At 26.7% G+C, this 15,660-nt stretch overlaps 2 protein-coding genes across 2 annotated transcripts; one reads left to right on the top strand and one right to left on the bottom strand.

The window, feature by feature from the left end:
* Positions 1 to 899: 899 nt before the first annotated feature.
* LOC132948557 (mitochondrial outer membrane protein SLC25A46-like) lies at positions 900 to 6,158 on the bottom strand. Its single transcript, XM_061019072.1, has 6 exons — positions 5,692 to 6,158; positions 5,461 to 5,564; positions 3,529 to 3,707; positions 3,393 to 3,449; positions 2,126 to 2,271; positions 900 to 1,655 (listed from the first exon to the last, which is right to left on the bottom strand). The coding sequence occupies exons 1-6, from the start codon at positions 5,846 to 5,848 to the stop codon at positions 1,036 to 1,038; spliced, it is 1,263 nt and encodes a 420-aa protein (XP_060875055.1). The 5' UTR covers positions 5,849 to 6,158; the 3' UTR covers positions 900 to 1,035.
* Positions 6,159 to 6,278: 120 nt separating this feature from the next.
* LOC132948558 (SAP domain-containing ribonucleoprotein) lies at positions 6,279 to 12,559 on the top strand. The gene is given in 9 exon segments (XM_061019073.1): positions 6,279 to 6,671; positions 7,342 to 7,441; positions 7,502 to 7,566; positions 7,633 to 7,746; positions 8,731 to 8,814; positions 8,816 to 8,899; positions 8,960 to 9,052; positions 11,730 to 11,813; positions 12,114 to 12,559. Coding segments are annotated over 9 exon segments (834 nt in total). The 5' UTR covers positions 6,279 to 6,620; the 3' UTR covers positions 12,273 to 12,559.
* Positions 12,560 to 15,660: the final 3,101 nt, after the last annotated feature.

The following is a 15,660-nucleotide window of genomic DNA, read 5'->3' as shown; positions in this document are numbered from 1 at the left end:
ATATGATAATTAAACGGAAAATAATGGATTTTAGTTATTTAAAAAATATTATAATATCGACTGATCATCTTCGCTCAAAATCGTTTTTCGTGGACAATGTATACATTTTGAAAACTAATTTGAATTCAATAACTTCTTTTCTATGTTTTGAAGGAAAAACTTTTTTATTTTTTTATAACAAGAATAGATTTGGCAATTAGAGTAGTGTATGGGTATGTGGCAAGTTGCAAATACAAATTGTACTAAGTGGAGTACATTATAGTGTTAATTGTAATAAATTATAATTCAATAACTACAATTACTGAAATAACTAAATTTGATTTCTATTATTTTAGATATGTGCAGAAACAGATGATTTCAAAAACTATTTTGTAAACCCATATGATAACAGTAGAAATGTTAAGAAACTTTATAAGTTGATTTTTAAAATATCTTATTGAAATAATAGTATTTTAGCTCTAATTTCTTTAGTGTGAAGTAGTAGTATAATATTGAGAATATAATTTCTTAGTCTGTGCTTTTGGTCTTATTGGAGCTTTTTTCACGTTTTAGTAAAATATTCGTCACTTTTATTCACCTCATTAATTAAATATAATAGATAATATTATAAGCTTGTTTGATTATAATTTATTGTATTTAATTAATGCTCACCTTTACCTTTTCTCCAAACTAGCCACCCAAAGTTGATTCAATATTTCAATGTCTTATTTCTGCTTCCACCTAACATTTATTTCTAAGAATGTATTATTTAAACTCTTCTATCAATTTAATGTATATACTATATAGTATATCCCTAGCCAATTGTTCAACAGGTCAATAACTTACCTACTTAAAGTCGGTTTTCAATTGTCTTATTTTTATTCCAGTTAACTGTTGTTATAAATTTATAAAAACAAATCTTTTGTATTTAAATGTTTCTAATTTATTAAAATTATATTAAGGACACATGTTTTTTTTTAAAAGTTATATGACTAAAATAAGTGCTACAATGTGAGTATAACAAATTTATTGAAGTGATAAGAATTAATAAAAAATTTACATCATAAAAGAAGTGGATCGCATTAAAGGTCTAAAATCTGGTATAATGGACTGCTCTTGTGTATTAATTGAATTATTAGGTTTATTAATTACAGCTTGTGGCGATTGATTTGATGATGTAGAGGCATAAGCATCAACCACTTTTACAAGGCTTATTTTCACTACTTTATACAAAATTACTATTAATGATGTTTGAAGTAACAATGCTCCAAATCCCTTAAATAAACCTAATCGCCCTTCTTGTGCAACAGTTGTCGCAAAACAGTCTAATGGCCCTTCATAACCAGTTAAAATCGGCATTACAGAAGTTCCGGTATCTAAATTGTCAATAATAGTTCTTGTCCCTTGCAAATAAAGACGGTGCATAACTAACTCCAAAGGAAAAAGAACAGCATCACTGAATGCAGAAGCTGTTAAATCTGAAACTGCTTCCAGTTGGTCATCAATAGAAGATGGAGAATCAGAATCTTTTGAAATAACTTCAGTCTTGCAGATTCGTAGCTCATACATAATTAATAAGTGTTTTACACTTTTACCAACTAATAAATTAGTTATGTATCTTAAAACTCCATATGTTACTGTAGGCACAACTATAATCCAAACTGGTAACATTCGACCTAAATAAATACAGAAAAAATTAATAGCTGGTCTAATTATAATTTATCAATAAACATTTAAAAAACAATATAAAAAAATAGAACATTTTGACAACAATTGTAATTAACTTGATTGAAAATCAAAATCCAAAGAAATGTAATCAGTACTTACTAATCAGAAATTGTAATTTTAGATAAGAAATATATTGGTTTTATAAAACATTTACAGGTAAATAGGTAATAAAAAAGGTCCAAACTTTTTATTCAGCACTTTTATAGGATATTCAAATCAGATATTTAACAAAATTTCAAAATAGAATACTTTGTTATTTATTAATTCTGTATTTTAATATACATTATAAAAGTATACAAACACTATAACAGTTATTTAATATTTTTCTTGCATTATGTTATCAAGATCTTAATGTTTTGTTAAAGATATTGATATGTTACTGGTATTTAAAAGCTATGGATTAATGTATATAGCGTACCTTTTTGTGGACAGTTCCATTGAAGAAGTCTAATGAAACCTTCTTTAAAGACATCATAAAATGCAGTTTTTTCACTAGCAATATTACTTTGAACGGTTTCTACTAGACATGCTGAATAAAATGGAGTGATAATACTCAAACTTGCACTGCAAAATTATATTATACATTTAAATATTTAACATTAGTAATAAGTAGGACTCAGATGTTTATGTACTTAAAATAACTTGAATATCTATACATTTATACTCTAAAAGTAAATAAAATATGCAATATGCATTAAATATGCATGTTTCTCAAAAAAAAATATAAAACAAAAAAGTTATTTCAAAATATATATTAATTAGCTATACCTCAAATAATTATATTTTTTCACACTTGGCACATTTTATAAACTATCTGAATTGATATATTCCTAGTTAATCAGAATCAAAATAATAATATTATGTTGACAATAAAATTAGGTACTCAACATAATTTATAAAAATGAAAAAATATCATAGGCATGAATAGCGGGGAGAGAGCTAAGCCAAAAAACCTGAACATTTTACACCACATTGGAACATATGAAAAAATGTTCATCTCTACATCAAAATCTGCAGCCCCAAACACAACACTATTTACACCTATAAATACTCTCCTTTAAGTAAAATTAAAATAAAATTCTTACAGGAATATATGTAATACACCATGTATGTATGTACAAGATACTTCAGTAGAATGGTATCCATTATAGAGAAATTCCATTATGAGTACACTATCATCAATCATGTTAAATCTAAAAATATTTTGAACACGCACAGTAAGAAATATGCGTGTATGAATATTAAATATAAATTTTAATTTTTATATACCTATAATATGTTTTATTATACCAATAAACAAAATACTATTAATTTTAAAGTTACTTAAAATGTAACGTTAATATATAAATATTTTAAAATACAAAAATACAAAAATATACTAAAATATCCATCTTGTTACCTATGTTACCTTTAAATTGGATCAATAAAAAAACCATACAATTTTATGGGCTCTAGTAAATATTAGTAAATGGTAATTAGTAAAGAGCAGATAACATTCATCTAACTGAATTTAATTAAATTAAAAAAAAATTTAAATTCTATAGGTATCTCAAAAATTACAAATGTGTTGCTTAATATACATATTTTAATATTTTATAGGCCAAGTATAACTATTAATTTTACTGCATTAGAATTTAGAATATGTTTTTTTTTAAATAATAAGTTCATTATAAAGCCATAATTACCATTTTAATATAATATGTTTTCCAAAACTTTTTGAATTATTTATTGAATTGGTATCTCTGAAAAATATTGTATAATCAAACATAAGTATTAAAGATTACAAATTTTGAAATTTATACCAATAATAAAATAAATTACTTTGGTAAATCAAAGAGTTCTGACAATAATGCTTCAATTGCCATTGTTATTCCTTTGATTAGTAAAACTGTTCCAAATCCTTTCCATAAAACACCAATTCCTTGAGTCTTGACAAGTCTATATACTACTGGAATTAATGTAAATGGCACAATATGATAACGAGTTGATGCATAATGTAACTGAAACAATTAACATATTAGCTAATTAGGTACATAAAAGTATAAAAAACTAAACAGTATTTACAACTTAAAAAATATTTTACGTAATTTTGAATTCATAGTATTTCATATATAATATATTATGTAAGAATCGGTCAGGACAACAAATAATTAAAAAATACATCCATGCGTTTGTTTTCTCTCTCTGGCCTATGGCAATTAGAGATACGCAAAATATTTTGAACATCAATGTATCAATGCATCGAAATTTAAAATATAGATTGTTTCAAAGTATAGGATGGTTTCTTGAAAAAACGCTCAATGTTTTTCAATGTTTAATAAAAAATTTTTTTTGATTCTGTTTTAAGTGTTCAATCATGGGTAACACAAATTGCAAATTAACATTATATTTTTTCTCATAGATTTATATGAACCTTCCATGTTAGTATGTTTCAAATTAAATATTATTTTAAAATATAAATTCAAGTTTAAAAAAAAAATAGGTATAATATTATGCAAAAACCTCAATGTTTTTGCCCACCTTTAATGGCAACATTACAAAAATTATATAGAATAATATTTTTGAGGGTATTCCATATCGTCTCAAAACAAATTAAATATAATTATATTTACAATTCTTTTTTTATTTTGAAAGTTAAATACAAAGTCAAATAATAACAAAAAATAAAACCGATGTCACACTTAAAAATTTTACTCCCTATCATTTTTGAAACAGATAATTTTACTCTGAAAAAACTCAAAAATTATAAAAAAATGATTTTTAACTTTTAGAAATTTATTAACTGATATCACACCCAAGCAGTATAACAATTTAAATTAAGAAAAATGTCGGTGTGAACAGCCCCACAAAAAATCATTTTCATTTTCATTTAGTGAGATAGATTTCTGAAACCAGAGAGCGGATTTCGTTGTTACTGGGGCTTGTTAAATTTACATTAGTTAGGAGAAGTGCAGTGAAGATTTTCAGAACTTTATCTTTAATAGTTGATCACTACATAACATAAAAAAATTAAAACAAATTTTATTGGGCGTTTTTTTTATGTTTTTCAGCTTTACAGCTTTGTAGTAAATTAACGATTGGAGATAAAGTTCTGAAAATCTTCGCTGCACTTCTTCTACCCAATGTGAATCTAACAAGACCCCAAACAACAAAATCCGTTCTCCAGTTTCGGAAATCTACCTCGCTAAATTAAAATCTAGCAAAAAATGTCCCTTTTTTATCTGTGAAAAATTAAAACAATTTAAAAAAAAATGTAATATCTACTTGATAACTTTTTTTTAATGAGTTTTCAACTAATTTTCTAGCTATCATAGTTTAGGAGAAAAGTTAAAAAATAAAAATTTTGGGACTTGATTAAAATTCAAGAAAGTAAAATGATCTGCACTCTTTACATTATTAATTTACTAATCACATTATTTTTTTACTATTCTTATCTACAAGTATACTAAGTTTTTTTAAACTCGAGAATGAAACGTACAATGGATGATTTTTGTTTTATCAACATTTACTTCCTTTTGATTTATCAAAATTAATACCCATATAGTTGGAATAGTATGAGTGATTTTAAGTATTTTAGATTTACATAAGTGGAGCAATAAATAAAAAAATTGAAAGGTACTCAATTGGATTTTTTAACCGAGGTGTTTGTTCTAGAATCATTGTTTATAACTCAAACCGTTTATAGTCATAAATACACTAAATTAAATTCACAATTGTCTTTTAAGTTTAAAATCAAAACAAAATGAGACGTACCTGGCATTGTCTTCGCAACACAATAAATGGATAGCTCACAACATGCTGCAATATTAGACACGTTGGTTTTAGACATTTGTTCACAGTATCATTGACTAGGATATCTAAATAAAAAAAACAAAAATGGAATATCGTTCATGATTTAATTTATCCACTCACGTCCTAAAGGATTACATTTGACTACTTAAGTATAATACTATATTATATATTATGACATAAATTTAAAATAACCTTTGTTTTTAGACATTTCCATGAGTGTTTCACGGTGTTGTCGTCTGATCATTTCGGTGTCCTGAAAATTCTGGTGTAGCTGCGAAGGGTGTTCTGATATACTCCTTGAGGGTCGGTGTCTCTGGAAGTCCATATTGAATGATTCTAACCCAGCCATTAATAACAATAATTTCCAAAATACTCAATCTATTAATCTACATAGATGTTCAATTAGTAATTACAATAATTATTTCAATTTTCAAACAAAATCATATATTAGGTAAACGACAAAACGTCATATTATACCAATGGGTATTCCAATTACTATTTTTTACATTTTATTTTTCATAACAGATGATAAAAAGTAAAAACACTAACAGAAAACATTACAATAATAATTTATGTATTAGATTATTGATTATTAACATTATAGTAAGTTCAAAGTTGTAGCTTTGAGTGGCTGGAGGGAGTACCAGTTCAGATTTCCCGATTTTGATAACATCGAGATACAATCAAAATCGATATCACTTATGATCGATGTTGGTCACTCTGTCGTGTTCTGTTTAACACAAAATGATAAGGTATCGAAAAGAAAAAAAGAGAGAAAAAGCATAAACAACCGACGACCGACGCGCGGACATTACACTATTTACACTATAGTGTTTAGTACTTTAGTATATTACTGCATATTACATTAGCCATTTACTGCACAACATTCTTTAAGTTATTAGTTAATTGTTAATCATTATTGATATTATATAAGATTCCTCATCGTAAGTACACACGTTTCGAAAAAATTTTCCGGTTTTCTCAAATTTTGTATCAGATACCGGTGGCTGGGTGTGTAGTATAAAATATATCAAACGGTCTGGCCCAAGTCAAGATTTCCATTTTTGTACCCTTAATTTTCTATTTTTATTTAATTGCGCTACTGTAGATTTTTATTAGTTATGTCGGATACGAGTAACGTCAACAGGCTCGAAGAACTCGGCAAAATGAAGGTAAGTACGGCTGTGGCGGTAAAAAACGTGTTTCCCGTCGTCAATAATTGACAAAGATTGTTAAATATAATATTTGTTCTATCAATAAATCGAATTATGAACAACAGTGTGTAAAATTGTTTTCTGTTTTTTTCGTTTGTGTTCACTAGTATAATTCCGGTATTTATTAGGTACTCTTCATTTAGGGATTGTGACAATTTGTCATAGATAGGTAGGTGTTATTGGTGTTAATCATTTCATTGTCAGTAGATAAATAAAATAAATCATATTTAATCAGTGTAACAATGTATTATTAATACCTATTTAATGTACCTGGTACAATTTGATTAAACTGTGCATAATCATGTGTGATGCCACTAATTTCTAGATCTAGATATTATTGTTATGACTATGTTCTATATTATACCTATACAGCTATACTTAAATGTAAAATGGTTGACTAAGCAGTTAATTGAATATTATTAGAATATGTAGTTAAATTTTAATTTCGATGGATTTGACCAATTTGATAATTAGTCTCTAATCTTAATTGATAATTCAATATATTCAACTAGATATTTTATAAATAATACGTACATATTTTAAATAGTTGTATTGTTTTATATGTAAATTATTACATATATTAAGTATAATAAATAATAATTTAACTAATACAATATTTTATTCATAGGTCAACGATTTGAAGAAAGAATTGAAAGCAAGAGGTTTGAGTACAGTTGGAAACAAACAAGAACTCATCGATCGCATGATTAATCATTCAGAATCTTCAGGTTTGTTTGGCATAAAAATTTATACAAGATAGAAGGTTTAGAAAACCAACGAAAATTCAGTTTTAGATATCGAGGACACCGTGCTGGATGAGCACGACATTCTTGATGAAGATGACGCGTTAGAAGTAATTATTGTTAATACCTATTATTGTTAAACATGTTTACTCATTTTAGTTAACCTTTTGATTAAGGATGATTTGGGTTACTCCGATATTGATGAATCAAAAGTTCTTGGTGACATTGCAGAGAAAGAAGAAAACAATGTGGAAAATGGCAATATTCATGAAGAAAAAGAGGTTACACAGGTATTTTATTTATTATAATTTATATTAGAACTTCAAAAGAATTTATTAAGATACTTAGTTTTAACGATATCTAGCACATTGATGGTTACGCGGTGAGTAATTTATTCTCTCCTTGATATTATTTTGGTTATCTGCTTATTATTTTAAGAGGATGTCACACCTGCATGTGCTGTCTCCATCTTACAAACATAAAACATACAAATTTTGTGTTATAAGCTTTAATATTAGAGTGAATTGACTATGATATGATTGGATATTATCTGTGTTCTATAGTTGGTTTTTCATGATGATTTTTATGATGAAATATTAAAATACATTAGAACGCTGATTATCCGGATAAATTAATGTCAAGGATGGTTTGGATAAATAAATATCCAGATAATTGACCATAGGTACACTTATACATACCGAACTACCACAGAGGGGGGAGGGGTTCAGCCGACCCACAGTTAAAATTTGCTGACCAAATTAGCCCCTTTTTAGATCTTGGGAAGTTGGACACTTGGGCCCTCAAATAAACACACATACAGTATATCAATTTTTTTTGTTTTGTATACCTAGTACACAAGTATAGACTTCTAATTTGGTTTTAATAAGTGGCCTCTTGAAATGTCCTGGACAACAGTTTCCTAACTCTGGATCCGCCTCTGCCGCAGCAGCGATAGTCAATAGTAATTATATGTAATATTTTTATATACTTTAAACATTATAAATACTAAAACGGCAAATATCTAATCCACGGTTACGGTTTAAAAAATGATTTTTTTTTTATCCAGATAATCGGCATTCAACTCTCTTAAAAAATTAAAATTTCTTAAAAAACCTGTGATAAATGTATTTTGGTTATTTATAACACATACAAATTATTGAGAGAATTTCTTACAAAGCGACCATTGACGTATCTATAAAAAATAGACACAACCCACTACGGAATAAAAATAGTATAATAAAATTTGATTAATTTTTGAATTGTATCATATTAAGGTAACACAACCTAAAAAGGTAACATTAAAACGTACTTCTGTAACTGTGTTGAATGGTGATGGTGTTAAACCACAAGAAGAAGAGAAAAAAAACTGAAGACATTGAAGAATCAGATGGTAAGGAACGTATCATCAAATTAGATGAAGTCGAAACTATGAGTCAAATCGAGGTAAATATTGAAATGTTTTTTTTTTAATTAATGAATTTTAGTATTTAAATTTATTTATAGAGAATACAAATGAGAGCAAAAAAGTTTGGAGGTGAAGTGTCGGAGGACAAAAAATTAGCCCGACTAATTAAATTTGGTGCTGTAACTGATCAAGTATGTAAATGATCATTAATACTTCTAAATGTATTAAACTTAAAAAAAAAATAATAATAATCAAAAAATATCAAAATTGAATATATTTTCAATCGGTATTATTTAAATGATTTTCCTTCATTTATGTGCTCAATAAATATTGGTAACTCCCTAAAATAAATAGGGCTTTGCTGTACTGTATAGTAGGTAATGTGTACCTCGTCATTGAGTAGGTTATTGATTGTAACGGATGTGTTAAAATTGAATTCCATGATAATTTTACTGAAATTATCTCAGGCTTCTGATAATATTTTAATCATAACATTGACAATGCATCGTCTTCACAAGTTCTTATCGATTTATTCCGTTGATATGTATAGTTAGCTATCAGATCAATTTATATTTAAACAAAAATTTAAAAAAAAATGGTCATTTATTTTCTTAGATATTCAATGAAACGCAATTATTTTTCAATTGTTTTAAATTTTCAATCCTTAGCTATAAAAGTTGAACATTTTATAAATTTTTAACTACAAAATAAATTTTAAATTTAATACATTTTGGCAAAGTTTGAACCTAAAATGTTTATAAAAAGAAATTGTGCATATGTATTATTAATAAATTTCCAAGCTTTTTGATCCTACGTGGAATCTTGTTTTGAATTTTCAATCTTTAGCTATAAAAGTTGAACATTTTATAAATTTTTGACTACAAAATAATTATTAAATTTTAAATTTGATAAATTTTGTTAAATTCAAACTTTAAATGCTTATAAAAAAAATTGTGCCTATGTATTTTTAATATTTTTCAACTGCTATTGTAACAATGTATCAGGAGCCTTGCATTACATTTTCACACTTTTTTACCCAACAAAAAAAATGTTATTGATATTCATAGAAAAAAAAAAATAAAATTTGAAATGGTCCGTAAAAAGCTCAAAAAGAGTCAAATTATTTTCAAAATTGTATGGTGCATAGAAATTGCTCATATAAACATTCTGTGAAATTTTCAAGTATCTACAGTCATTTGCTTTTTAATTACAATATAATAAGAAAATCATTACAAGTCAAGTGAATATCAAATGTTGTAAAAATATGAATTTCAAACGCTCATAAAAATTTAATTTGACTTTCTTATAGACTTTTTATTTTTGATAAAGGTAGACAAATTTATGAGGAATCTTGTATAACATTTTCAAATCTTAGATTTAAAAAGAAAATTTTTACGAATTTTTAGTTCTCAATAATTTGCTTTTTTTGTAATTTTCACATATTTTGTCAATATTTGAACTTTAAATGCTTTTAAAAAAAAAATTGTGACTATGGACTTTTGATTATTTTCATCTGCTTTTGAAACAATATACTAGGAGCCTTCTATTACATTTTCAAGCTTTTTTAACTAACAAATAAAATTTTATGGATGTTTATAGAAAAAAAACTAAAAAAAATAGAAACTGATAATGTCCCTAAACAGCTCAAAATAAGTCAAAATATTTTAAAAAAGGCATGTATAGAAAATGCTAACATAAATATTCAGTTAAAATGTCATGTATCTACGGTAATTTGTTTTAAAATTACACCAGAAACCAAAATCAATTTGTCAATAAATTGATTTTGTGTTCAATTTCCCGTTTTTGCTTAATTTTTCTTTTGTTTGTCACGGTGCTTTAGAAAACCATTGAAAAATTTTACTTTTGACCCCTTCTCCCCCCCCCCCCCCCCAAGTTCCAATTAGATTCGCTTTCCTATCAGAAAAGATACTGTTGAAGAAGATCTAAGTACTTTTACTGTCCTAAAAGATGATGACAGACACAAAAAAAAAATAAAAAAACAAAAACACACATCATTGTAAAATCAATACATTCATCGTTCCACTCAGAATCTAAAATATGTTTTCCGCAAAAATTAATTCAACTTCTACTAATAGTAAAATAAATTACCATGATAGTAATATAAATATATCATAAAATATATTTAGTAATATAGGCTGAAAGACCATCTTTGAACAGAATCGTTTTTGGTATGTAATAATTAATTACTTTCAGAATTTGAAGTTCATTAAAATTACAAAAATTTTAAAATAATTTCCCATACTCTGTTCATCAAAAGAACCGGCTAAGAATCGACCAAAACTAATTCCCCCACTCAACATCTTTTCATAAGGGAACTGGTTTCGATAGCAGGGTGACTGGAGGTTCCTCTAACTGAGCAGAGTATAGTTGAAAATCACCCACATAGTGGTCAATATTAACTGATAAGTAAGGTCCAAACATGAAGGCAAAGTTATTTTTTTTAGTTATTTGGTTGTAGTTAGTACAAAATTATATTTTGAAAATATTATGGTATTACCTATTTATAGTAAGTCAGTATTGCCTCAAAAGTTAATAACAATAATAAATTATATAAATATAAACTATTATATTATTAAAATGATCTAATATTTGTTACCGATTTTGCTTTTAGATCCCAATCTTGCTCCTTATACATATCCTTGGCTCTGTTAATATCAGTACCCAGATGTGCTTAAGTAACCTGAAACAATTTAATAATGTAACCAAAGATCAACATTTATCGTATAAGTCATGAAAAAAATATGGGGCAATGCTTAATTTTTGTTTAATTAAACATGATAATATATATTCATAAAAATGATTTCTATGTAATAGTCTAGTTTATTAATAACTATATTTTTAAATTAGAAACCAGTAGCCAATGCTGATAATGACAAATTAAAAATGAGAGCTGAGAGATTTGGTGAAACCGTTTCTAAAACTTTGCATGATGTAAGTATATTGTTATTTGTTTTCTTGTATTCATTAAAACTGAGCATTTATGTACATCATTTTTGATTTGACAAAAATAAATGTAGACTGTATAAACTACAAGTTAAAATTATGTGTTAGGCTGAATTTAATCACCTAATTAGACTTAAGTTACAATAATTGTAACTTGTAAGTCTGTATGACTAAATGTGTTATTATTAAATGTTTATAAAAGAAACTTATAACAGACCATATTGACTTAAGTTTTTTTTTATTATGTGTTATGTATTTTTTCATATTTATTACCTTTTTCTTATATAGAGCGAAAAAGAAGACAAACTCAAAGCACGTGAGCTTCGTTTTGGTTCAATTGACAAAACTGTATTAACAGCTATTAAGAAACGCACTAATGGCGATGTTGGAAAACAGAAGAATTCTAGAGGTGGTAAAAGAAGTTTTCCATACAAAAAACGGTATTAAATTTTTCTTGTAATGTGTTTACAAATTGACTGTATATTAAATTTTTTATATTGATTCCCACTATAATCAACAATTTCCCCTTAAGTTTTTTTTATCTGTATCAAAATCGTTATTAGTAGTGTATCCGGAATTATTATAATGAAATAAATAAAAGGAATTTGTACATTCCTTTATTAATCTGAAAACATTTAAATTAATTTAGTTATACTACACAATAAAATCAAATTTCTTTGTGTGTTTGAAATACTTAAACTTTAGAAAAAAATAAAAATAATATATATAAATGATTTGGTTAATAGTTATTTTACATTTTTATAATGTCTATATTTGTTGCGTTGAGTTATAGATATATGTCCTAGTAAATACTTAACATTATTGATGTATTCAAATATATTTCATACATTTTTTGTACTCAACTTAACTTTAAATGAAAATTATATGAGGCTTTAAATCAGGCAGTTGATAATATTTCCTTATGTGGATAATACATATTTTATATAAACCTAATGAGCTATTGAGTCTCAACAGTTGCCAAAACTACTCTTATTTGTTAATTCAAATATTCATTAAAAAAAAATTTACTATAAGAACTTACCAAAAAATATATTTAAAATTACACTGTATGTGTGCGCAATGGTAGAATTGTTTTTGTATGTATTTGATATAGATCCATTAATTAGTAGTTTCTTCCAATGTTGTCAAGTAAGCATGTAGTGAAAAATGTTTTGAACTTTAAAGGTATACTAATTTGCATAATATGAAGTTAAATGGAGTTTTAACGTTAAGAACGTTAAGACGTCTTGACTTTAGAGCAGGGATGTGACTTTAATACGCAACAGGCGTACAGATGGTTGACTGATGAGTGTTGCCTGCAACCTTCGACCATAAGTGGTCACCTCTGACTCCTTTTTAATGTGTATAGGGTTTAGTCACATCTAACTCAGAACTCTTGGTATTCATGCCAAGCAACTAAGCAAGTAGAGGATTTTGCAATCTGTACAGAAAGCGTTGATGATACTGCAAATGTGAATGAGAGACACATAAGGGTAATGTTAAAACATGTGATCTACTAATATTCGCTACTATATAGTACTCATGAGTAAGATGTGTGATCTATTTGTTTTAAGTATGTATAATGAATAAAACATTGTTATACTGGATGATCCATTTAATGTAAGACTCTTATTATTACAATAACTATTAATGTTTTTGAAAATATTTTTTATCGTTAATCGTTATAATATTTACTTTTTGAATGGCAAAATTAATTTTTTATTCCTTATTTCAAATCAAGATATTTTCTTATTTTGGACGAGTATTTTATGAATTATAAGTAAGTATTTAAAGTTAAGATAAGTGTAGTTTCAGGGGTACCCTGACAAATGTTATTCCACCACGCCACACATAGATTTTTTTTATTTAAAAAAAAAATATTTACAATAAGTAATAATTAATAAAATAACGAATGAGTATCTAAAACTATAAGTTATAAGTTATAATTTATTAACTACTTATCCGAATTTTGATTTTTATATCTCAAAATATTCCAAATAATATTCTGCTTCGGAATATGAAATAAAAAAATGTATGTTGTCATTCAAAAGAGTATAAAACTTATAACAAAATAAAATAGTAGATAAAAATATTGTTTTGTAATGACATAAAATTATGTAAAAGAAATAATTTCAAAAACATTAGTGTTTTAATTTGAAATAATGGTTGTCTAAGCGTCTTAAGTTAAATGGTGACCCCATTACCGCAATTCTTGTTTAGTTGCACTTAATCTTAATCTTAATTTTCTGAATACAAAACGATGTAGATAAAACGTTTTGTCTTTATCATGGTATAAAGGTTTGATGGGGACCATCTACAGTTGTACTTTTTAGGTACGTACCTAATTCATACCCATTCATTGCTACACGATTGCAAACATTTTACACTAGTGACAGCGATTTTTTAATCAATGATGTTAATTGTAATTTTTTATATTGTTGTAAAGAGTATTGTAAGTTTTCCATAAAACTAACGACTGGTAATTTTATAATACACATATCACTACACATGTGTATATACTATATTGTAAGGAAACACAAACCGTGACATTGTGACAATGATGAAATTGATTGAAAACAATATAACATAAGGTATTAAGGTACCTATCTGAAAATAAGGGTTTGATCATAAATTTATTATGTAAGAATAACTGGCTAAGTAGGTACTTAGAATACAAATGTAAGTTAAAGTAATGATAACATTTTGATTTATATGATTGACAAAGTATTAATATTCGTTTATAATATTTAAATTAGAGTGTGCAAATATCCTTGTATTAAATTTACAAGTATTTATTTAAGTAGTATATATATATAGTACATAAATGTGTTCTATTATGTTGAAATTGAAGCTAGGATGGACCAATGACTGGTATTAATATAAAGAAGTAACACGACTTTATGATGATGTATAAGTATAATATAAATAGTAACGTACAACTGGACTATATCTGTGACTGTACACACCGTATATGAACCGTATGACGGTGTATGTGTAAGTGAGTTTTACATGGATTAAAATGCCTTATATCCACAATCGAGGTCAAATATTATAATAGTGAGAGTAAAAGTAAAGTATCGACCTTCTGTCGTATAACTAGAAACTAAATGTGCACTCGTGTGCTTACAAGGTTGAATACTAACATTAATTGTATATTTCAACACCCTCCCTCAATTAATAATTTCTTTGATTTTAGGCACTCCTATGGCTGACTGTAGTTTCTCGAATCGTTCCTTTACCAAAGGCTTGGTCAGGATGTCCGAAATCTGGTCATCTGTCCCAATGTACTGTAGTTGAAATTGCCCATGTTCATATTTTTCTCGGATGAAATTTGATAACCTTATATAATCAAACCACAGAATAACTATAAATTATTCTGTGATCAAACGTGTATCCACATGATTCCCTTCACCCCTTCTCTGGCTGATATATATTCGGCTTCTGTTGACGACTATCAATCTTGGATTATGGGGGGGGGGGGCAAGAGGGCACGGTCCCGGGGCCCATCTTTATCCCTAAAATATATTTTTTAATGCGTCCAATAGTTTTCAAAAAAAAAAAAAATTATTTAGCTCTTGTAAATTAGGTTACCTATTTCAGTTAAAAGTATTAATGCATATTATACTAAACTTTAAAGGACCATAGTTAATAACCTAGCGAACCAAAATTGATCATTTGACTGTCAAAATGTTCAGAACAAAAGCTTTACCGGAATCCATCAAAAAATATAGTGGTTACCATTTGAAAAAATAAAGTCAATTTTATTTATTGGTACAACTGTGTTTAAAAATGTTTAAAATGTTATAAAAAATTGCCTGTTATAAATAAAGAAACA

This window comes from Metopolophium dirhodum, chromosome 7 (genome assembly GCF_019925205.1).
Source record: "Metopolophium dirhodum isolate CAU chromosome 7, ASM1992520v1, whole genome shotgun sequence".
Classification (NCBI taxonomy): Eukaryota; Metazoa; Arthropoda; class Insecta; order Hemiptera; family Aphididae; genus Metopolophium; species Metopolophium dirhodum.
The sequence above is the reverse complement of the archived record's forward strand: the minus strand, read 5'-3'. Positions and strand labels throughout refer to the sequence as shown.

Bases quoted from the DNA above. Each gene is read 5' to 3' on its own strand.
- LOC132948557 (XM_061019072.1), bottom strand. From the start codon at position 5,848: ATGGCTGGGTTAGAATCATTCAATATGGACTTCCAGAGACACCGACCC. The intron at 5,565-5,691 runs GTTATTTTAAAT...TTTTTTATTTAG, and splicing joins GGAAATGTCTAAAAACAAAG to ATATCCTAGTCAATGATACT. The intron at 3,450-3,528 runs GTAATTTATTTT...AATATTTTTCAG, and splicing joins GAACTCTTTGATTTACCAAA to AGATACCAATTCAATAAATA.